Genomic DNA, 23,528 nt, shown 5'->3' with positions numbered 1-23,528 from the left:
TTAGGTCTTGAAGTCAACTAAGAAAATGGCTCTTCTGACAGAAGTGAGGTTAAATAAATAAATAAATACATAAAAGAGGGGCATCCCGGGGCACCTGGGTGGCTCAGTGGGTTAAAGCCTCTGCCTTCGGCTCAGGTCATGATCCCGGGGTCCTGGGATCAAGCCCTGCATCGGGCTCTCTGCTCAGCAGGGAGCCTGCTTCCCTTCCTCTCTCTCTGCCTGCCTCTGCCTACATGTGATCTCTGTCAAATAAATAAATAAAATCTTAAAACAAAAGGGGGGGGCATCTGGGTGGCTCAGATGGGTAAGTCTCAGACTCTTGATTTCATCTTAGGTCAGGATCTCAGGGTCCAGGGATTAAGCTCAGAGTCTATCTCAGATTCTTTCCCTCCGCCCTTCCCACTGTTGGAGCGCTGGCTTTCTGTCTCTGCCTGTCTTAAATAAATAGATAAATAAATAAATAAAATCTTAAGAAAAATAAAATAAAACAAAATGAAAAACCGTGCTGTTTTAGTGCTGTTGCCAGTCTCCGTAGCAAGTGGTAGATTATGTCATGTCTTCCTAGCGAGTGGGTGTTTTTGCTGCATTCATGGTCTGGAACTGCCTGCAGACAACACCACTTTACTGGGAGTGGAAGGTGAGATGACTTCAAAAAAGACTCATCCTTTCCTTTTATGCTCTGGACTTGAAGTCACAGACCTCATTCCTAGCCCAGCTCTGACTTTTCAGTGTTGATGACTTGTCAGTTCCCATTTCTCTCTGCCACCCCTGCATCCCCCCTTCCTCCCCTGTTAACTCCCCCCACAATGTCATCCCTGCTCTGATCCCACCCCGCCACCTCAAGGCTGGCTTTTCCCTGATTTAGGTCTTCCTGCCAGACACGGAGGCAGGCACTTCATTTTAGTAATCACTGGATAAACACTTTTCCTTAAATAGAACCAGCTAGCTTTTTGAAAGGGGCAGAAAGTCAGTTCAGTTCAGTGAACTTGCCAAGAACTTAAAGATAAGGAACATGTAAGAGTCTGGAAAATTCTTCAGGGCGGATTTACTTCTGTTATTACTAGTTTCCCAGAATAATCAATTAAGATGAAGTTCGTGGCCACAATAGATGTAACCCTCCCCAGACCTGTTCAATGGAAGACAATGGGAGATGGTTGCTTCTGTGCCCACCTGCTAAAAGGTTGGTGCCCAGTGCTGAGTCAGCACGGGGCGATGGTGGATGGTTGTGTGGTGGGTTTGGCGCCATTCAGCGTGTCAGCCATGTACACATCGACCACACTGAAGGCAGCAAGTCAGGGCTGATGGGCTAACCCAGACAGGGAGTGTGCTAGATTGTGAGCTGATTCTCTCTGCTGAATGGTATTTGACACCCCCAGCTCCAAACTGGTCAGCCCATCCTCTTTATTTTTTTTTTAATTTTTTTTAAGATTTAATTTCTTTATTTGAGAGAAAGAATACAAGCCAGGGAGAGGAGCGGAGAGAGAGGGAGAAGCAGACTCCCCACTGAGCAGAGAGCCTGACGTGGGACTCCATCCCAGGACCTCAGGATCGTGATCTGAGCCGAACGCAGGTGCTTAACCAACTGAGCTGCCCCGAAGACCCAGTCCCTCCTCTTTAAAATGGGATTTATGAGGACTTCAAACCATGGGCCAACTGCTAAATATCCCGCTAGCTCTACAAACCATCATGTGTGCACAAGTTTGGCTGGATCTGGGCCAGTTTTCAAATTAGCCACGTTTTTCTCTATGTCCCTGTCACCCCTTACAACTCTTTGAAGATGGAGTTAGCCCAGAAAGGGGCTTCTGGAGATCTGTGAAGGGGCAAGTCACTCTGGAAGGTAGACTCTTTTCTGGGTGCTTGGTCCTTGACAAAGGTGATGTCTGGTCCACCTCAACTTCTGCTCACTCATCTTCAGCTTTCCGTTGAAGAGAGTCCTTGCAATCTGACTAGACCGGGAGAAAGATTCCATGTATTCTTTATCTTTGGATTCCTCTTCAGTGTGGTCTGTGACCGCTGGTTACATAGTCATCTGTGGTAATGACTGAAAATGCACATTCCTGGCTTCTCCCCAATCTTTCTGAACTGGAATTTTTGTGAGTGTTAACCAGATATACACGCTATTACTTAACTTTCCTGATGATCTTTAGGTAGTAAGATTTAGGAATCATTGCATTATTAATAATAATTATAAAGTGAGTATTTATGAGCCTGTCAAGCACTTCCCACACATTTCACTTTTCATTTATTTCAATTTCACAGCAACTCTCCAAGATAGGAACTTCTCTCCACCTAGAGTGGGGCCTGACGCATAACAACATGACAGATGCTCAATAAATTTTTGTTAAGCAAGTTAATCATTTTAAAAATACATACATATATACATAATAAATAGGAAAACTAAGGCTTGGTGAGGGTAAAATCGCCTGGACAGGAACACACAGCTGCTGAGAGATGGAGCCAGAGTTTATAGTGCCTTCTTTGGGTAGAGCTTGTTGGTGTGTGACTTTGCAGGCTGGCGCCTCCTTCTGGTGATGCTGGGTAGTGTGTGGCAGTGGTTATAGAAGATTCCAGAGGCACCTGGTTGGCCTTGGGTTGAACTGACAGATCTCTTGCCTAGTGTTCTCTTTTTGGCCATCTGTGGTAAGATAACAGGGACACATATTTATTTATTACTGATCACGAGAACAGGCCCAGGAAGTTGGGTGATCATTCACAAAACCAAACAGCATCCGTTGTCTTTCCTGTACTCTACTCAGGTTGGCCAATGCATAGTGTTAATTTTCGCTGATGGTGATGCAAAGGGAGACTAGATGTATCTGGGGTTTCTTTCAGAAATGTTCACTCCCCCTGCTTTTTGGAAGTTTCTTTAGATTGCTTTATTCTTTCTTTCATCTGCTTTCTTGCTCAGCAGGTGTATTCCCTGTGTTTCTATCAAGACAAGTAGTTGTACCAGCCCAAGATGAACAGATAGAGATGCCTTTGACCCTCTCAGTCCTCTTGGGTCTCATCTCTCATGCTCCTACCCTTCTTCCTCAGACCTTCAAAGCTTCCTGGCTCAGGATACTGACCTTTGGTAAGAATGGGTCAAGCAACCTAAGTGCATTTTCCCTGGGGCTTACTTAAAGTGGGTTGTAACCCAGGAGCAACTCTATAAAGACATTTGGAGGAGACCATGGAGAGTTTGTTTTAGGACCACAGATTTTTGAGACATACTCTGTTGTACACACACACACACACACACAGTAAAACATAGAAACATAGTCTCCACTGACAAATGGCTGAAGGAAAACCACCTTTTGTAAAGAGTGTTTGTAAGAATGTTTGACTTAAGTAGGATAAGGCATTTTGTATTGTGGGTCTTTTTAAGGGAAAGATGTTTAAAAGCTTTTTCTGGCCGTCAAGCCACTGTACCAGTAGTTCTAACTAGAAATTATAACAACTAACATAGACTGAGTGCTTGCTATGTGCCAAGCACTGTTCTAACTTTCTTGTATGCATCGCCTAATTCCTGGAATCCCTTAACAATGCTTACTATTAATATCTTTATCTCCATTTCACAGATAAGGAAACTAAGGTAGAGAGAAGGTAAATAATTTGCCTAAGCCTTTACACAGTTAGTAGAAGAGGCATGATTCCTCAAACCCAAGTGACTTGACTCCAAAGTCCTCTTAACATTACATGGAATGGTGTGATTGCTTTTTCCTATAAAGTGCTTTTTCTTTAAAAATTTTAGATCTTTTTCAAAGGGAAAATCAATTGCCCATTATGTTAGTGTATCCTATCATTGTTTTATAAGAAGAGTAATAAGCACATGGTTAGAGGAGCGAAATGGCTCAGAAAGGTATAAAGTGAAGATGAGGGTCTCTTTAGATCCCTACTGTCCCATTCCAAAGGGAAACGACTATTAACAGATCTTTTTTTAATCCCCCAGTGAAAATGTTCTGTGGATGTAGCCAGTTATATATTATTTAAAGATTTATTTATGAAGCAGCAGACATGCCACACCCACTATTCTGCATCTTCTTTTTCTTATCTAGCCGCATGGCTTCGAGATGCTTTCATTGAGCAGGGACAGGTTCATGTCACTCCTTGATAGGTATTCGCCTAGGTGGATGTACCACCTGACTTCACCAGTCATTGCTGATGGCATTTAGGTTGTTTGTTCAATGCTCATGTGCGGGAGAAATTTCTCCTCACTCTCCTCTTGACTCTTATCAGAGTGTTTTTCTCAAACCTTCAAAAGAGCTAGTATTCTCAAACTTAGATTTTTAAATTTTTTGCCAATCTGATAACTGAAAAAAATCTCTTTGTTTACATTTACTTTTTTTTTATGTTACATATGAGATTGAATGTCTGTCCATGTGTATTGGTCATTTATTTTTCTCTATCTACCATCTGCTTGTTCATGTCCTTTGCCCATTTTTCTTTTAGGGTTTTTTCTTTTTCCCCCAATTTGTATGAGGTTTTGGTAAATTAAGGAGATTGCCTTTTGTCTGTCTTCTGTTGTAAATAGTTTCCTTCAGTTTATTATTTGTCTTTGACTGCTATTTTCCTGCTGTTAGGTAGTCATATTTTTTCAATTTTGCTGTTAGGTAGTCATATTTTTTCAATTTTGCTGTTAGGTAGTCATATTTTTCAATTTTGCTGTTAGGTAGTCATATTTTTTCAATACAAAACTGTCTTCCAAATACTTTAAATTTGAACCTCCTTTTGTTTTTAATTGTGTATATATTTATGCTTTTAAGTTCATGGTGGCTCCATCCATTAAACCTCAATCATAATGAAGATAAATCCTTTCTGAAATTATGATACAAATGCATTTACACTTTTTCAGAAAGTCTTCTGTTCTGAAATGCAGGAACACTTGCATATATATCTCCAATCAGTTTATTGATCTTTTGATCAAATATTCCTTTTCTAAGATAAATGCCTACAGGGGTTTTAGAGAATAGTTTGCAGAAACTAAAACAAAAATCCTGTTTAGTTTGTGAAGAGTTTCTTGGATTCATTGGCTGGGTGCCCCAGAGCTTCGCAGCTAAGAGTCCGTTCTACAGAATCTACTTTAAAGAAGCTTTTTTTTTTTTTTGTAAATAGTGTCTTCTTTAATTACATGTGTCCACTTCCGCAGCTGCTCCTTAATAGCTCTGCTTGGCTTCAGTGGAAATGGCTCCTCTCCTCCCTAGAGACCTTTAAATAAAAGATCTGTGTATCTGTGTGTGTGTGTTGGGGATGGGGGAGAAGGAATGGGGAACTATTTTTTTGTTTTTATTTTTTTCCCTTTTTAATTTGTTGCCTCTGTTTGAGGTAGGGATGTAGGTGGCCAATCTGAATTAATTTGATAGCTTTGTGGTGACAAAGGATAAAGGAAGGTTTGGGGTTGCTTCAATCAGTGGTTTAGAATGGCTTAACACAGCTTAGTAGCCTCTGTTTTCAGAGGCTTGTGATGTTCTGATGTCTGAGGACTCCATAGTCTCCTGAAAGCAAAAATAATAATGTCCTAAGAGACCAGTTCGCAGGCAGTGTTTCAAAAAAAGAAGTCTAGTTATCAGTTTTTGCACATACTCTTTTTGTTTCCATTTTTCCTTCCTTCTCTCATTCCTGGCCTCACCATCACATGCACAGAATGCTTATTGCCCTAACGTTATGAAAAAGAGTCATGCCTCTCAAGAGAACCAGCGGTACTACAAGCAAAGGCCACTAGAGTTTCTGGAGGCCAGGGAGCAGAGCTCACTAGTTGGAGAATGCCTTCTGCTGCACGATGTGCAGTCACCAAGACATTGGCATCAGGAGGTAGAGGCCATCAGGGTCATCCACTGCTTTCAGTCCTGGAATCCTGCTCCACCGACACCAGCAGCTGACCAGAGACAATACTGATGAGGATAACTTAGGCATGCATTTAAAACTCCTTTTAGCTGTTCGAACACAAGTCTGCGACAGCAAATACTGTGTCCTGCGCTCTCTCCAAGTATTCTCTATGACATCAGATTTGAGGTCAGTTATCTACACACAGGCACGTGGAGACAAACACGCTCTTGACCACAAAAACTGCTTTAGGCTAATGTCATCCAAAAATATATGCGGTACAATATGAAATTTCTGGAAATGAGCATATCCTTTGGCTTAAAAATTCTTTCAGGCATTGATTCTAAAGAATAGCAGACAAGGGGGCACCTGGGTGGCTCAGTTGGTTAAGCATCTGCCTCCAGCTCGGGTCATGATCTCAGGGTCCTGCAGTAGCCCTGACTTGGGCTCCCAGCTCAGCGGGGAGTCTCCTTGGCCTTCTTGGCCTAGGTACAAGTCTTGCCTCCACCTCTTGATACTTGTACCCCCTTGTGCATGTCATTCAACTTCTCTGCCTTGTCTGCAACAGGGACTGATAATTGTCTCTACCTCATAAGGTCTGTACTATCATGGGAAGTAAATGAGTTGATAAGTAAATATGCTTAGAATGGTTTCTGGCATATAGTGTTTGTTACTCATAATAGAAAAATTGAACGTAGACTATATACTCACTGATTTAATAGAACACAACACAGAGGCACCTGTGTGGCTCAGTCAGTTAAACATCTGACTCTTGTTTTCCCCTCAGGTCGTGATCTCAAGGTTGTGAGATCGAGCCCCACTTCATACTCTACACCCAGCACGGAGTCTGCTTGAGTTTCTCTCTCCCTCTCCCTCTCCCTCTGTCCCTCCCCCTGCTCTCTCAGTCTTTCAAATAAATCTTAAATATATATATAAATATATCTTAAATATATATTTATATATATATATGTGTGTATATATATATATATATATATATAAACCTAAAATGTAGTATATTTTGAAGATATTCACATATTAAAAGAAAAGCAATTAGACTACATAGTAATGTATTAACTAGGAATGCTGAGTAATTATACACCAAAAGGTTAACTTTATTTATTTTTTGGTGATGGAATAATAGACTACATTTTGTCCTGCGGATCATTGCTGTTTTCTAAATTTCCTAAAAAGGAAATGTGTAATAAAAGTTGTCTTTTTAATGCCTGCAGGAGAAGAATGGCTAACATTTATTGAGACCTTACAAGGGATCAGGTGGTTTATATGTGTGTGTGTGTGTATGCATGTGTTTGTAAACACACACACACATGCGCACACACGCACACACACACACACACATTCCTTGCTTACAATAACCTTAAGAGGCAGAATCCATGATTATCATCTCCGTGTAACAGATGGAGAAAATGAAGCGCAGAAAGGCGAAGTAACTTGCCAGAAGGCCCCCATCTAGTGACCGGTAGTGGTGGGATTTGAACCCGGGCTGTCTGACGCAGGGCCTGTATTTTTAGGTTAGGTGCCGTCTTTGTATGGTTTGAATAATACCGATAATTCTTGAGCTATAATCCCCACAGCACTAACCTAGTTGCACACCCTGATTAAAGGAAATGAGTAGAGAAAGCCTCTCCTTCCTGGAGTCTTTGTTGCCAGCTGGTAGGTAAACGGGGACTTTCAGATCTCCAGTCTTCCTCTCAGTTATCTTGCTTAGTAAATGGAAAGAGTTTGTGTATCAGATAATGTAGTACAATTGACCTTTCCGCGTATCCCTTAAGAAGAGTGTGTTGACTTTACCTTGCATTAACCAAACTGAAAATGTATTTTAAAATATATCAAAGTGAAATGGCGTTAAGTAGCGTCGATGTTTTTCTCTATCCTCTTACTCAGTCCTGCATGCAGCCACTGGGTACCCTTCATGAATCTTCTAACCTCTTCCAGAAGGTAAGATAGAGAAGTATAGGAACAAACGTGGGCCCCGCCCATACCTAGGAGTCAATATGTCGAGTTCCAATAGCAGTGAGGTGGAGAGTGAACTCGTCCCTCCAGTTCAGAGTACATAATTACCACAGATCAAAGGCATCTTGAGGAGACAATGGATTTTCAGCAGTTGTCTGGTCTGTTTCTGTTGTAGAATTTCTGTTTTTATTCAGGCAGTTAAGTTATAATTGGTGGGATTATGCGTTTCTTTTAAGGGCTGTAAATTGGGTGTTTCGGAGTCATAATCTTACGTTAGAAAATCGTCTCTTGAGCCTGGTGGCTGCACCCCCAGGATCTGTTTTTTGAAAACTGTCTGCCTTTATCACTTAGTCACTAACTAGCAGCATTTACTAGCAGACAGGACTGGTGGAATTAGGAGGTCAGGACTAGCATATTGCCGGATAGCACTACCAATAATCATGAATCCTTGAGACTGTAAAATACTGCAGTTTAGTTAGTGCATTATGCAGAGGGAACTAATTACATTTGGGGAGCCCATTACATTAGACGGAGTCTCTGAAATCCGGAAGGAATAGCCACTCTCAGTCCTGATAAACTGACTAATTCTCCTGGACTTCTGGTGGGAATTAGGATTCACTGCCATTAACTGTGCTAAGCAGCCATTTTTGGTGTCTTTTCCAGAAGAAGATGAAATTCCAGAGAGGTGCTGGGAGTCCAGGAAGGGACTTCTGTCTCTGCCCTGCCTTTCCTTCTAGCAAAATTAATACAACTTGTCAGTGAGAGGATCTGTTCACCAGTGGGCCAGTCTGGCTGCATCTTGTACCAGTGGTCCTCCTGGCTGTTAGGGAAACAGGACTATATAGTGTATCCAGGAAGTTCCTCTGCGCCCTCCTTCTTCCCACTGCCTTCTTGAGGACGCAGCATGGTGTGGAGAAGTGGCATGGAGACTTGGTCCTGACCAGGATTTGTCCCCCACAAGCCTTGGGCAAATCAGTTTTGAATTTCTTCAGTAGTAGAATAGCGAGATTGACGTCTGCTTTACAGACCTGTCAAGATTAACAGATACAAAGAATAGAAAACTTGTCCTAGAGGGTCTGGTGCCTAGTAGGCACTCAATAAATAGTTATTATTGTGATGATAATTATAGCTCATGGCTTGTTAGAAACTCAAAGGTTTTTAACACGGAGGACATGAGGAGATGGAGAAGAGAGGGGAGTTGAGGGAAATTGGAAGGGGAGGTGAACCATGAGAGACTACGGACTCTGAAAAACAATCTGAGGGTTCTGAAGGGGCGGGGGGGGGGGGAGTTGTGTCAGCCTGGTGGTGGGTATTGTGGAGGGCACGTATTGCATGGAGCACTGGGTGTGGTGCATAAACAATGAATTCTAGTACACTGAAAAGTAAAAAATAAAAAAAAAAAGAAACTCAAAGGTTTTAGGTCATTCCTATTTTTCTCAACCCAGAAATGTGTGCTGGCTCTGGTTCTAGACCACAAGAGTCACAAACTGTTGTAGGAGTTGAGAGATAAGGTCAAATAAAACTGTATACCTAGATTTATTTTTCCAAAAGCCTATAGAATTTTACCTTTTTAAAAAATCGTCTCTTCTGGGGCGCCTGGGTGGCTCAGTGGGTTAAGCCGCTGCCTTCGGCTCAGGTCATGATCTCAGGGTCCTGGGATCGAGTGCCGCATCGGGCTCTCTGCTCAGCAGGGAGCCTGCTTCTCTCTCTCTCTCTGCCTGCCTCTCTGCCTACTTGTGATCTCTCTCTGTCAAATAAATAAATAAAATATTAAAAAAAAAATCGTCTCTTCCTTCTTCCCATTTGTTCTTTTTTTTGCCTCTTCCACTCTCCTTCACTCCCCAAGGCAATCCATGGAATAGTTCTATGATTACCATTTCAGAACTCTGTATGTTTTTGTTAGAAATGAATTTATATTAATTATTCTGCCACACAACATGTTTCTAATTACATAACAATCCGTAGTCTGTACTCAAAATGTAACGTGATTTTGTAAACTAATCAACAATTTCCCTCCCCCTCCCCCAACTACAATGTCACACATCCCTATAATAACCCCAGTTTCCATCACTTTTGCTGTGAACTTTCTTCATTCTGCTTGGAAATGTTCAGTTCTGGCTTTTTGTGAAGGATGTGTTATTTGTTTGTTTGTTTGTTTGTTTTTTAAGATTTTATTTATTTATTTGACAGAGACACAGGGAGAGGCACAAGCAGAGGGAGTGGGAGAGGGAGAAGAGGGAGAAGTAGGCTTTCCACTGAGCAGGGAGCACAATGCAGGGCTTGATCCCAGGACCCTGGGGTCATGACCTGAGCTCAAAGCAGACGTTTAATGACTGAGCCACCCAGGTCCCCCGTGAAGGTTGTGTTCTCAGTAGAAAAGCAGCAGGGGCCCCTGTGTGGCTCAGGGGTTTAAAGCCTCTGCCTTCAGCTCAGGTCATGATCCCAGGGACCTGGGTTCGAGCCCAGGGTCGGGCTCTGCTCAGCAGGGAGCCTGCTTCCTCCTCTATCTCTGCCTACTTCTCTGCCTACTTGTGATCTCCATCCATCAAATAAATAAATAAAACCTTAAAAAAAAAAAAGAAAGAAAAGCATCAGAGCAGTCAGAGTCACTCATCAGAAAGCAGGTTCAAGGACCTGTCTGGAGCCCTCCTCACTGTCCTCCCCGCTGCTTGCCTCCTGCTGATTCTCCCCAGACCTAAAAGAGCCAGATTCAGGAACAGCTAGCTGACTGCAAAAGCCCAAAGATACACTCTCCTGGAAAAACGACTCTGCGACTGACAGACATGCTCTTCCTTCTGCCTGAAGTTTGGGCCGGAACGTTCCTGTGGCTGAGGGAGGGCTGAGGACGCACAGGAAGAGCGCTGCGTGTCTGTCCCCACCTCGGCCACCAGGGAGTGTCCGCAGGAAGATCGGTCTTTATGAAACCAGCCCCGCTGGGCTTCTAAGCTGTGTTTATGAAATATTGTCCTCGTTCTCGCACCTTCTCTTATTTGCTTTGAGGAACGGGCTGAGAGCCGGGAAGGTCTGGAATCCTGCCACTTGCTGAGCTGGAGTGTGCCCCTGCTGGGGACCTGGGGGCCTGGCCGGGCAGGGAAGTGGCCAGCCTGTTCTCAGGTTTCCTTCCTTCACGCCTCTCTCTCTGCCCCCTGTTGTTTTTCAGGTAGTGAAGCGGATTTTAGCTCCTCCAGCAGCACGGGCAGCATTTCCGCTCCTGAGGTCCATATGTCTGCCCCGGGAAGCAAGCGGTCCTCTTTTTCACGCAAGTAGGCACAGTTTCCTGCTCTGTAATTATTAAGATGCTTTACACAGGTGACTTACCTGTCCTTTACGTTCCTGTGGAACCACCTGGATGAACTGTCATTTCGTATTTTGTTATACTCAGTGAGCAGTTTTTGTTTTCTGTAATGATTTGAAATTGGAACTTTTCACTGTCTTCCCAGCAGCGGTCACAGGGCTTAGCTAGGGTGTGTCTGCCCGTGGCCGTCTCTCATCCAGGCCTTGGCTGTGTGGCCACTCGCCCTTCTCTCCCTTCCCCTTCCCTCACTCACCCGTGTACTTACCTGGTTCACAGGGAAGTACACAGGTGAGTATCTACTGTGTACTTACCTGGTTCCACTTCCTACCTGCTTCCCCTTCATGAATCTGTCATCTCTTAGCTCTGAAGCCTCTAACTTCACCATGTCTTTCCACTAGCTGAGTTTGCATTTTATCCTCGTGAAAGAGACATAGTGAGCCCTGATTACTCCCAGCGTTCACTTGGGGAAGGGGTGAAAAGAGAATAAAGTTCATAGACGTGGGTGGCCATCACCACAAGAGGCGTGAGAGCAGAAGTGCTACAGATGTGGGCTCTGGAGCCCCAGCTGCCTGGGTGTGAGGGCCCGCTCCACCCCCTACAGGCTGTGCGGCCCTGAGCAAGTTGCTTAACTTCTCTTTGCCTCAGTTTCCTCATCTATAAAATAGGGCTACAGTCATACCCACTTCGTAGGGTTTATTGTTAGGATTAAATTAGTTCATACATGTAGAGTGTGGGTCCGTGCTTAGAGCGTAGCAAGCATCAACAGATGTTCACCATGGATGCTATTTGGGTTGCGGGAAGAGAGGTGCTGTGGGAAGTCATGAGCTACCATTCACATTTGGCGGGAAAAGTGGTCAGCCTAGGATTCTCTCCTACTATCAGTGACCTTATTCATTCAATAGGTATTTATTGAGCATCTACTATGAGGGTCTAGAGATAGGGCAATAAACAAAACTTCATGGAAATTATATTCATTCTAGTAGGAAAAGAAAGACAATAAATACATAAATAATAAAATCATTTTTTAAAAAACACACAGAGAAAGGCCACTGAGACTAATAGGATGTATGGCATCTTTAGGATGGGGTGTTTCCAAGAGACCTCTGTGATACGGTGAGCTCTGAGCCAGGGACCCAAACAGTTCAATGGAGTGAGCAGCAAGACCTCTGAGGATGATTTGTCTTTAGATTTTAGGCAAATCCCTTCACTTTCGTGGGCCACAGTGTCCAAGTTTGTAAAAAGAGGGTTGGACCACATAATTTTTAAGGTCCCTTCCTTCATGGAGAAAAACTGATTAGTTACTAAAAAGTTGCATTCTCAGGATTCAGCAAGCAAATATTTCCCATTTCTCTTCAGTGAGCAAAACATTTAGCCGATGTTTATAAAGGGACCTCTGAGACACCATAGTGCAGAGTTTTACTGTTAAAAACAAAACTGAAGCCAGATAAAAAACTGTGACAGAAGAGTTAAGTCCACAATGAAAAAGCACAGTTATTCTAGCCCCAAACATAATCTATTTTGGAAATAAAGTACCTCTAGGATCACAGAATATGAATATAAACATTTTCTGTATAGATCAGTTGTGGCTTCCTCTGAGAATAAACCATTTATCTAACCCATTCAAGAAAATTAGCACATACCTATAGAACAAGTCTCAAAGAGCAGAGAACAAGAGGAAAAAAGAAATGGCCTGTCAAAGAAGCCAATTTTATTAAACATTTCAAAAGAATTTGTGTTCGTGGTTAAGTTCCAAGGTAATGTCTACAATACTGAGTGACTTAGAGAAAATTGTCTGGTCTGGAATCTGTGGTTTCTCCAAGTGACTGAAAACTGAAACGCGAAACCTAAAATAGCTAAGGAGAATTATGTGCAAATCAGATACATGCTTAATAGATGGAAAATTGGAATTGGCAGTATTCTATCCATTATATTCACTTTTTTTTTTTTTTAATCAGACCCAGGCACAGAGCATAGTCAGTAGATTTCTGTGAGGTGGTATCTTGGACATTTCACGTAATTTTTGTGTTCTCCAGGGCTGTGCATCAAGGACAACTCCCCTAGATGGGTTGGGTATCCTTGTCAACCTTGTAATAGTTTATGATTCTTTTAAATGGCTTGTGCCTCCTATAATAAATGAATTTTCTCTGTGGAGAATCAGCTTCTGGGAGGAAGGTGAGCAGAAACTTGGGTGGTGAAGGGGTGGGAAAAGTAAGCAACAGCTGGATCTGGTGAGAATATTTTTGGTGGGATTTTAAAAACAAGACTTAAGGATTTACAAATGATCTCTTCTTACAGAAGGCCAACTCTGCTGACATTTCTGAGAAATTCTTTCTCTCTCTCTCTTTTTTTTTTTTTTTGAAGATTTATTTATTTATTTTAGAGCGAGAGGGTGAGGGAGAGGAAGGAGAGAGGAAGAAGGAGAGTCTTAAGCGGACTCCAGACTGAGCTCAGGGCTCAGTCCCATGACCCTGAGATCATGACCTGAGCCCGAATCAAGAGTTGGACATTTAACCGAGTGCACCATCCAGGTGCCCCTGAGGAATTCTCTTTCTTAAACTGAAATCCTAATCTGGCCAAGGGCAGATAGAAGTGAGAAAGAAAAAAAAAATAAAGTTTGGAATTTGGAGTCAGAGAGACATAGCTTGAGTTTAGCCACCATTATTTATTGGCACACGAGCCAGAGCTCCGAGCCTTACTGCTCTGGAAAATGGGGTAATAGTGGCATCTACCTCACCGAGTTAATTGAACTAACGTATGGGTGCTTAACATTCTGCCCAGAATTTTGTAAAAGGGCCATAAGTGAATATTTTCATCAGTAGTGGTAAGAATAATATTGATGGCCATGAGGATGAAATGATGACGGTGGTGGTGATGATGGTCTTATTTTGCTTGGGCTACTGTCACAAAAGAGCACAGACTTGTGGGTTCACACAGCAGGAAGTCACCCTCTCACAATTCTGGAGGCTGGAAGTCCAAGAGCCAGGTGTCTGCAAGATTGGCTTCTTTGGAAGCCTTGCTCCTTGGCTTAGAGCTGGCCATCTTGCCTCTGCTTCATCAGCAGAACCTTTCTCTGTGCCTGTGTCCACGTCTCCTCTTCTTATAAGGACACTAGTCGAATTGGATAGGATTTCATTGGATTTCATTACCTTTCTTAAAAGCGATTTCCAAATACAGTCACAGTCTTAGGGACTGGGGGTGGGACTTCTATATTATGAATTGGGAGTGGGGCACGGTTCAGCCCATAACAGTGACCATGGTGATGACGATGATAGTAATGTTGCCGTGGAGTAAAGGACAACATCGGGCGAATAGACATTCTCCTTGGTCCCTTGTGAGGTTCCCTTCTTCTCTTTCTCTTCATTTCCATCACTGTATTCAGGTGTGCAGGAGGGGGCAGGGGCAGCAGAATTCTGTCTCCTCCTTGTGGACTGCATTCTTCTTGTCCACCACACCAAGGGATTTAGTGTGGGCTGAGGAAAGTAGCATCACATTTTCCCGGCCATGGCCATGGCAAACATGGACCCCTGGCCTCTCCTTGAAAATGTTTTGCCATGACTTTGTACCTCCATGTGTTAGCATTTGAACTGAACTAAATGTAAGGAATAAGACTGATACTTTTAAGCATATAGTTTCTTTTTTATAAGTTAGCTATTATATTCTAACCACTCATTTCCTGAAATATAATTGAAGATTTAATTGTACTTTAGTAGTGTTTAGTACTTGAAGGGATTTTGCTTTATTCAGTATACCAGATGAGTTCTTCAAAATCCCCATCTAATTTCATTTGTATCTTAATGACTGCTCTGCAGTAAAAGTCAGTGGTGAATTCTTCAGGTAATAACCACATCCATAGCCAGTACCTACATACCATTTAAAAGCCCCAGACAATATATTCTATTTGTGTAAAGTAAGGAGACATTTCTTCAGAGTTTTAAAAAAAAAAAAATTGTATTTAAATCTTAGTTCGGCTGTGCATTTTTGGACCAGATTTTTCCCTGAACCACAGTTATTTCACATAACTGAATACTTAATGTAATGTAAATGAGAGGTAATAATTGTACCAGCTTTATAGCATGGTGGTTGAAATTAAGTAAAACTGTGCTCTCAAAGCATCTGGAACAGGGCTAGGGTCTCAGAAGGTCGTTAGTGAAGGTCGACTCAGAAGGGGATTGCCCAGGTCAAACTCAGGGCTAGCTCTTTACTTTCAGCCCTGGCTTGTAGTGGTTAATCTTGCATATTTCTTACTGTCACATTCAGAAATAGTCAGGCCAGCTGGAGTAGGCTCAGAAGTGAAGTGTGGAGAAGCGGATCCAAGCCAGAGCCCGTGTTCTTTTCTGCTGCTCAGCCCAGCACCCCTGGGCTGCTGAAGTTGGTTTGTCACAAAGCCATCAGTCCATCTGTTCCATATAAAGTGTCCCCTTCTCACGAAAAGGAGGCAGAGTCTATCTGGATGATTTCAAAAGGAAAGAACTTTTTAACTTTAGAATTTGGTGATGTTTCATTTATATGTGATTTACTGGGTTGACAGCTAGTTGAAATTACATTTGATTTTAAATAAGTGCAGTTTCGGAGCCAAGTTTACCACACGCACACGCACATTTACACACGTTTCTCATTGACATGCGTCCGTTGGGTGCAGCTGTAATCGAAACTGCAAGGCGGGGGGGCATGGTCAAAAAGCAGTACTTCTGTGTGAAAGTATCTTGTTCTCTTCTGTTTCCTTGTAATGTCATCAAGAAATATTCCTGACACCGAACTGTTACCCTATTTAAGTAATTTCAACATTCTCAAGTTGCTTCCTTACATAGTGGGTGTCAAATCTCTGGAAGTAAATGAATAGGGAAGTCCAAACAAGTTGATCCTGTCATACTATCCTGCAGCGGAATCGCCCTTCACATCTTATCAAACGCACTTGCATGCATTCTTTGATTCACATCAACTCTGCGAGGGAGGCAAGAAAGGTTATTACAGATCCCCTTGTATTAAGTAGCTTACTTGCCTAAGTTCCTAGTAAGTGGCAGTGCCAAGGCTCCAACCCAGTTTATTCATTTAATAGTCATTATTTCAGGAGCTCCCACCATGTGCCAGTAAGTAGTGGGGACAGAAAAGACTATGCTCCGGCCCTCAGAACGCCCTCGTCTAGCAGGAAGGATACACAGTGTGTGGTTGTGATGCCATGAGATAAATTTCAGAGTACTAGGGACCACTAAGGAGCCCCATGTACACAAGTCTAGAGAAGGAAGAATCCAGGAAGGCTGCCTGGAGTAGGTTCCCATTGGTCTCGAAGTTGGAGATATCCCAAGGCTTAGGGTAGGGAGCAGGAGGACATTCTAGGCAGAGAAAACTGTAAGTTCAAACACATAAAGGTGATGGAGAGCTTGGATCATCAGGAAACTGTAAGTTGTTTGGACTTCTGGAATACAGAGGGAGGAGGGAGGAGTGCAGAGAATGGGTTGGACAGGGAGGTGGGATTGGACCTCATGAGGCATGGGGGCAGCCATGACAGCCATTGAGAACAGTGAAATCCAGTTCCATTTTGGAAAGGCCACTCCAGCTGCTGAGGGGGCAGGACGACAGGCCGGGAAGCCAGGAGAGGGCTGTTCCAATCCAGCAGCTAAATGATAAAGGCTGTGTTAAGTCATTGGGGGTGGAAAGAAAAGGAAAGAAAATAGGTGGTTAAACTATAGACTTGAGACATTTGTGTGGGCTGTGTTCATCTGTCCTCTTTTCTCCTCCTCCTCTGTGGGCAATCCCCTTTCTCTTTATCCTCCAAATGAACCACCCTGGTTTTCTTACCCCAATATGAACCAAACCCAAACATGCTGAAGCTGAAAACAGGTGTCCTGGCACAGCCTCCAGAGGGGACCTCAACCAAATCAATATTTGACGCGGGGTGTGCTCTTAACAGCCATTTGGGATTAATCCAAAGCAAGCTTTATGGTCAGAAACTATTTGCGCGAATGGCAGATGATGAGGTTGTCCGTGCTAATGGCAGGCAGGCGATGAGGTTGTCCATGCTAACGGCAGATGGAAAGAAATCTCGGGCAGGTGGGAAGAGGGTTGCTCAGAAGGACAGTTTGCTAGTAATTATGTTGCCCTTTCAACTCTATGCATTGAATTTCCTTAGTAGTAACTAGCATTGGAACACTGGTCGCCCCAGGCATGTGAACATTTTACATGCTTTTCTCCCAGCCGAGGGCCCCATGGGCGGAGTAATGGAGCTTCGTCACACAAGTCTGGCAACAGCCCGCCCTCCCCACGGGAGAAGGACTTTCTGTCCATGCTGTGCAGGAATCAGCTGAGTCCCGTTAACATCCATCCCAGTTACGCGCCTTCCTCCCCAAGTAGTAGCAACTCGGGCTCCTACAAAGGAAGCGACGGCAGCCCAGTCATGAGGTGAGTGGGCTCCGGGGTCTGAATTTGCCCTCCTCGGTAAGTTTTCTTGCAAAAACTTAGAAACTTGAAAAAAAAAAAAAAAAAAAGGTATACAACTCTTGAGCCTTATTCTGTAGTAAAGTCACTTCTCTTTCCTTTCCCCAACTGAGCTAATCCCTCAAGGGCAGCTGCAGAAAGAACACAAAGCATAGTTTCTGCTAAGGCTTAACAGTCTGAGGAGTGACAGGCCAGGGAGGAAAATGACACAAGGGCAGTAGGGGGGACCGACGTCTTTCCCTCAGAACAGGAAAGAGTCATTCAGGGGTTGGTTCATTCATTCAAACATCAGATATGGCTTGAGTACCACATTGTGCCAGGCACTGTGTAGAGCACTGGGAACGGGACAGTGAATGGCAGAGAGGGTCCCTGGGCCTACTGCCCGGAGGACACTAAAGACATTGCTCATTTAATGACAAAAACACATTTAAGGTTATCCTGTAAGTACCGGTTGCTGTATGTGTTTTTAAGAGGTCAGGAGGGGATCCAGCTCAGTCTGGAGGGATCAGAGGAGGCCTCCCTGAGGAAATAATTTTGAAATGCAATCTGAAGGTCAAGCAAGGAATTAATTAGTCTGGGGGTGGGGGTTGGGGGGCAGGAGGTTCTGGAAAAAAGGACCTATGCAAGCTAAGGGGCCACAACAGAAGCGCTAGAAGGTTGGGAGCTGGACACGGGTCATCTTGGACGGAGCGCATGCTCGGGGGAGCAGAGCAAGTGTAGCGGCCTGGACGGGTTCCAGAGTCGGGGCAGAAGCTGGCAACTTTCCTCCCTCGTCTTCTTCCTTCTGGGTGGTCATTCTCGCTCATCGCTCTGGTACAGCAGGGATGCCCCAAGCTTGGCCAGGCCTGAGAGAGGCTGACATTCCAGCTCAGGAAGTTTTCTCGAACCCTGGGCACCTCTCTTACAAACCACATTCTGGTGACAGTGCGGTAGCCTTTACCCATTGGAAGAAGGAAACTTCTTCCAATGGGTAAAAATCAGATCGGCAGATCGGCAGATCGGCACCCTCACACCAGGGATTGATATAGAAACAATCTGAATCCAGCTCCTAACCATCAGGATGGTTAGGCAGTGGCACACTGTGTGGAAAGTCAGGACATCTCACTCTCCCTCCCCCCCCGCCAACCCACGCATTGTCCTCTCATCTAACAGTGGGTTACTCTGAACCCACAGGCAGGCCCGTGCACAATTGTGCATTATTTTGTATGAGCTCATTCCCTAAGCCATAGAGAATCCTCCCTCTCCACTGTCCCCACCTTCTCCACAAACACCCTCCCCACAGTCTCCCAAGAAATGTGAGGTCCTAAGTTGGCAGGTAGGTTCCAGTCCCCCTTCCCAAGTGAAGGACCTTTACTGAGGTTGAAGACCTCCCGGACACAGCTGCCGTTCCTTCTCAGGCTGTTAGCTTCTCAGGCTGTTAGCTGTGCCCTAACTGTTCTCACAGAAGAAGGAACATTTCATTGCTTGGATTGTTTCAGGCGCTCTGGAAGGTACATGTCCTGTGGTGAAAATCACGGTGTCAAGCCTCCAAACCCAGAACAGTATTTGACGCCTCTGCAGCAGAAAGAGGTCACTGTGAGGCACTTGAAGACCAAGCTGAAGGAATCTGAGCGGCGGCTTCATGAAAGGTGAATCTGCGCGCCTTTCACTCCCATGCGGGACACTTTCTTTTCCCATCAAGTGAAATCCAAGCCCACACTCTAGAGAAATAGACAAGAAGAAAGATGATTTCACTGAATTTTTGCCAAATTCCTTAAATCGGTCTTTCAAAAGAGCCATTTCATTTTCCTGCCTGATTTACTCCTTCAGGAGGTTGAGGGACCCTTTCAGGTTAGAGGGGATCCCCTGCTTTCTCTACATGTGTACAGCTTTGATGTGAAGTGTTGGGCGTGTGCGTGGCTATTTTTACACAGGAACAGGAACACTGGCAGGAACAGTCCCCTACTTCCAGCAGAAAGGGTCACACAGAGGGGCCCCTCTCAAGCCCTGTTTCTCTCTCTGAGAGGGTGGATGGCCTGTGTATTGTGATTCCTGCAGGCTATTTCTGTGCTGAAGGAAGAGGTTCATTATTCTTGGCTAAGTGTTAAGGTAAAAAACAAAAAAACAAAAAACAGCCCGTGCTTAAGAGATCTTATCTCAGAAAAGACCTTTGATATCTTGGGGCAGGCCAGATTTTCTGCTTAATGATTTTCCCCTGGAACATTCTGGCATAGCCACACCAATCTCTGACCAGGGTAGCTGTGAACTCATGGTGAGGGTAGCATGAGTCAGACTCACTTTCTGGAAATCTTTGTTTATGATTTGGGGAATCTACTGAAGGGGTTGAGCAGTCATGGCAGGGAAGCATGGGAAGGCAATGGAACTAGAGAATAGTCCAATCTGAATTTAGAGAAGCAAAACTGACGCCATCCCTTCATACAGATCATGATCCTGACTGCCTGGTCTTCATATCCACGGAGATTTTGAGGACTTGTATTTACATTGACTGTGAAGAAATGAGAGGTCAGGAAGAATTTTTCGACAAAGATCTAGAGATAGGGTCCCGTGAAGGATCTGAAACAGTGGGATGGATCTTCTTCAGTGTCGCATGGCTCCCCTATCCTCTTCCCTTGAGAAGAGTCAGAATAATCAGCGTTTCACAAAGTCCTTGCGACATGCAGCATTTTTTAATTTAAAAAATTTTCAGATTATTCTATGATCAGAACAAGGCTGCAGGCCAAAAACTTAACCAGTCTGCCTTGTGTCTGTGGTGGATGACCAAAAGTGAAACGAACTTTCCTTCCACACAGTGTAGACGTAGGAAAGGGTAGGCGATGGATGGACAAGCAGGCAAAGAAGCTCTAATGCATTCCTATGACGAAATTTCAAATATTAAGTACTGAACAGAGGATGGTGCTTATACTTACCACACCGCCTGACAGGTCGTAAGCCCTCAGAAAGAAAAACCATTTTTTATTCTGATTCAGTTCCAGACTAATACCTGTGAGGAAAAAAACAAAACAAAACAAAACAAAACAAAAAACCCTCAAAACTGATTTAACCTCTGCGTTTCAAGGGGGAAGAGCCCGGGCTCTTGGTCGAGTGTGGGCATGGCCGTCTGTCTGCCCGGCTGAGAGCCGACATTTCCCTGAGCCCCGCTTGTCTTCTCCCCGCAGGGAGAGCGAGATCGTGGAGCTCAAGTCGCAGCTGGCCCGCATGAGGGAAGACTGGATCGAGGAAGAGTGCCACCGCGTGGAGGCGCAGCTGGCCCTGAAGGAAGCCAGGAAAGAGATCAAGCAGCTCAGGCAGGTCATCGAAACGATGCGGAGCAGCTTGGCTGATAAAGATAAAGGCATCCAGAAATACTTCGTGGACATAAACATCCAGAACAAGAAGTTGGAGTCTCTGCTTCAGAGCATGGAGATGGCGCACAGCGGCTCCCTGAGGGACGAGCTGTGTCTGGACTTCCCCTGCGATTCGCCGAGGAAGAGCTTGCCCCTCGGCACCGCTTTTGGCAAGATGGCGGACGGGCTGGCTCTGGAAGAGCAGGTCGTGGAGGAAGGGGCTGACCGCGAGCTGCTGGCGGGAGGCGCCAGGGCCGAGGGCGCAGATCTGTTGGATGGGATGGTGACGGCCGCCCCCGGCGAGGCCCCCGACCTGGAGCTTCTTCGCTGCGCGCGCGGGGCCGAGGCCCTGGAGCTGCTCCCCCTGGCGGCGGGTCAGGAAGAGGGCGGCGTGCTGGTGGAGCAGGCCGTGCAGACTGACGTGGTGCCCTACAGCCCCGCGGTCTTCGAGCTCATTCAGCACGTGCTCAAGCTCCAGGACCCCTGCCCCTCCAGCCCGGCGTCTCCTGAGGAGTCCGGGGCTGACTCGACCGAGAGCTTCCCGGAGTCCTTCTTGGCATGCCTGGTTGATCTGACGCCAAGAAATCCCAACTCCGCCATCCTTTTGTCTCCCGTGGAGACCCCATCCGCCGCGGGGGGTCCGGCGGCCCCTGCAAACCGCCTCATGAGAGAGCTGGATTTTGCAGGCTCCGTGGAGGAGAGACTGGACGTGGTCGTCCCGCTGCCGCGGGGGGCCGCCGGGAGGCAGTACTGGAGCAGCAGCTTCCTGGTGGATCTCCTGGCCGTGGCCGCGCCCGTGGTCCCCACGGTTCTGTGGGCCTTCAGTACTCAGAGAGGGGGGACAGATCCGGTCTACAACATCGGGGCGCTGCTGCGGGGCTGCTGCGTGGTCGCCCTGCATTCGCTCCGCCGCACCGCCTTTCACATCAAAACCTGAAGAGAAGTTGTCGCCCTGTGCCAGTCTGTCCCGTGTCCCGTGCTGCCCTGGGGCGGGGGGTGGGGGAGGGGAGGATGGGGGGAGACAGCGGGTCAACCTGTGGCGGTCTGTGCTCTGTCGTTTTGCTCCTCGGTATTTGATTTGCACTATATTTAGTTGACACCTGTTCGCTGTCTGAAACGAGAGGTATCTTCAAAGGCATGGAGACGTGGTTCAAGTTCAATGTCCCACCAGTGGTAGAGAAAGCATGCTCCTGACCCTGCCGTGTCGTCCGAGGTACCTGTGCTTCTCCTAATGGTTCAGGAAGAGAAAATGCAGAGTTTGCACTTTCAAGACAGCTTCTGTAAGGCCGGCATGTTCGCTCCTTGCTTCGCTTTGTGCCGTTTAAAAATGTGTAATTGTTACAGCATTCCAGTGGTCTTGTGCGCAGCAGGGGACTGTAACCAAAAATAAAACTGTACTCGTGTAATTGGTTTGAAGAAGTCTTGAATAGCTCCTTAGTGTCTTACTTGGGGTTGATAAGGTTTGAGTGTTTGGGGTTTTTTACTAAATGTAGCTCCAGAGTTGTAAAATGGCTTGTTTGTTCCTAAACCTGTTAATTGATGAGACTGTATGTAAGTTCACAATGTATTAACTTATTTTTTGCTTATTATATAGTGTTTTATTGGGAATTGTTTGTAACCATACACTTCAGCATGATGAAAATAAAGATTAGTGTTTCCATTTAAATAAATGTTTTATCCTCCTGTAAAATAATTATGTTTAGTTTTACTCCTGTATATGGTAAGAAAGACTAAATGGATAGGTCCTTTCTTCTTTAACAATAGGGGTCTATAAAATGGAATTAAGGAGTGAGAAAGATGGGAAAAATTATTAAAGAAAGGTGAGGGTTTCCTACTGTCTTTAAAAAAACTTTGCTTCGGAATAAAAGTAGCTTTGATTGTTTGCTCTGAAATTACCCATACACTTGTTTGGTCATATATTTATTTCCCAAGGATGTGTTGAGTATTTGCAAAAAAAGTTTGGGTTGATTTTTTTTTAGTATGTTAGGGATATAGAGAGGGAGAACATGCTAATACCGTATGCTTCCTCCCCTTGGAATGATAAGATGAGGGTGGGTTCGTGGCTAGGAAGGATGAGATAATATTTGATTTTCTATAACCTTATTTATTCCCCGCACTAACCTTGTGAGGTGGGTATTAGTCTGTTTTACAGGTAAGGGAGTTAAATCTCAATGAGGTAAACCACTCACAATTCCTTGGTTCACCTCAGAAGCCAGATGTCAAGTGTCTGCAAAGCAAATTTTTTTTTCCACTGTAAAAGGAAAAAGAGATGAGGCAATAGACTAAGTTTGCACCCAGAAACTCTCCTTCTCTAGCACTTACCACTTTTAAATATACTGTGTTTTTACTTGATTTACTTGATTATTGCCCATCTCTCCCACTAAAGCATTAGGTTTCTGAGGGCGGGGATCTGTGTTCTGTTTTGTTCACAGATGTATGTCAAGAACATAGAACAGTATGTGGCGCATAGTAGGGGTTCTAAAAATAGCTTTTGAATGAATTAATTCATCCAACAAATACTTACTGGGTGGTAGGCACTTTACCAGACCTGCCATCAGTACTAAAGAAGGCAGATAAATCTTCTGCCCCCAGGGAGCTTAGGTTCTGTCTGTAGAGCCCCAGAACATGCCTACAAATGAAGAAAATCATTTTAGATGGTAAGTACCTCTAAGCAAATAAAGTGTCTTGACCAAGAGTGACAGGGG

At 44.7% G+C, this 23,528-nt stretch overlaps 1 protein-coding gene across 1 annotated transcript in view; it reads left to right on the top strand.

The window, feature by feature from the left end:
• The window catches only part of SYBU (syntabulin), a 112,772-nt gene extending 90,035 nt beyond the window's left edge, over positions 1–22,737 (top strand). The window contains 4 exon segments of the mRNA XM_032315824.1: positions 10,934–11,036; positions 17,261–17,464; positions 18,979–19,128; positions 20,656–22,737. Of these exon segments, the coding sequence (XP_032171715.1) occupies positions 10,934–11,036; positions 17,261–17,464; positions 18,979–19,128; positions 20,656–21,760 (1,562 nt within the window). The 3' untranslated portion in view covers positions 21,761–22,737.
• Positions 22,738–23,528: the final 791 nt, after the last annotated feature.

The sequence above is a fragment of the Mustela erminea genome, chromosome 16 (genome assembly GCF_009829155.1).
Source record: "Mustela erminea isolate mMusErm1 chromosome 16, mMusErm1.Pri, whole genome shotgun sequence".
NCBI lineage: Eukaryota > Metazoa > Chordata > Mammalia > Carnivora > Mustelidae > Mustela > Mustela erminea.
This window is presented reverse-complemented; position numbering and strand designations above follow the sequence as displayed.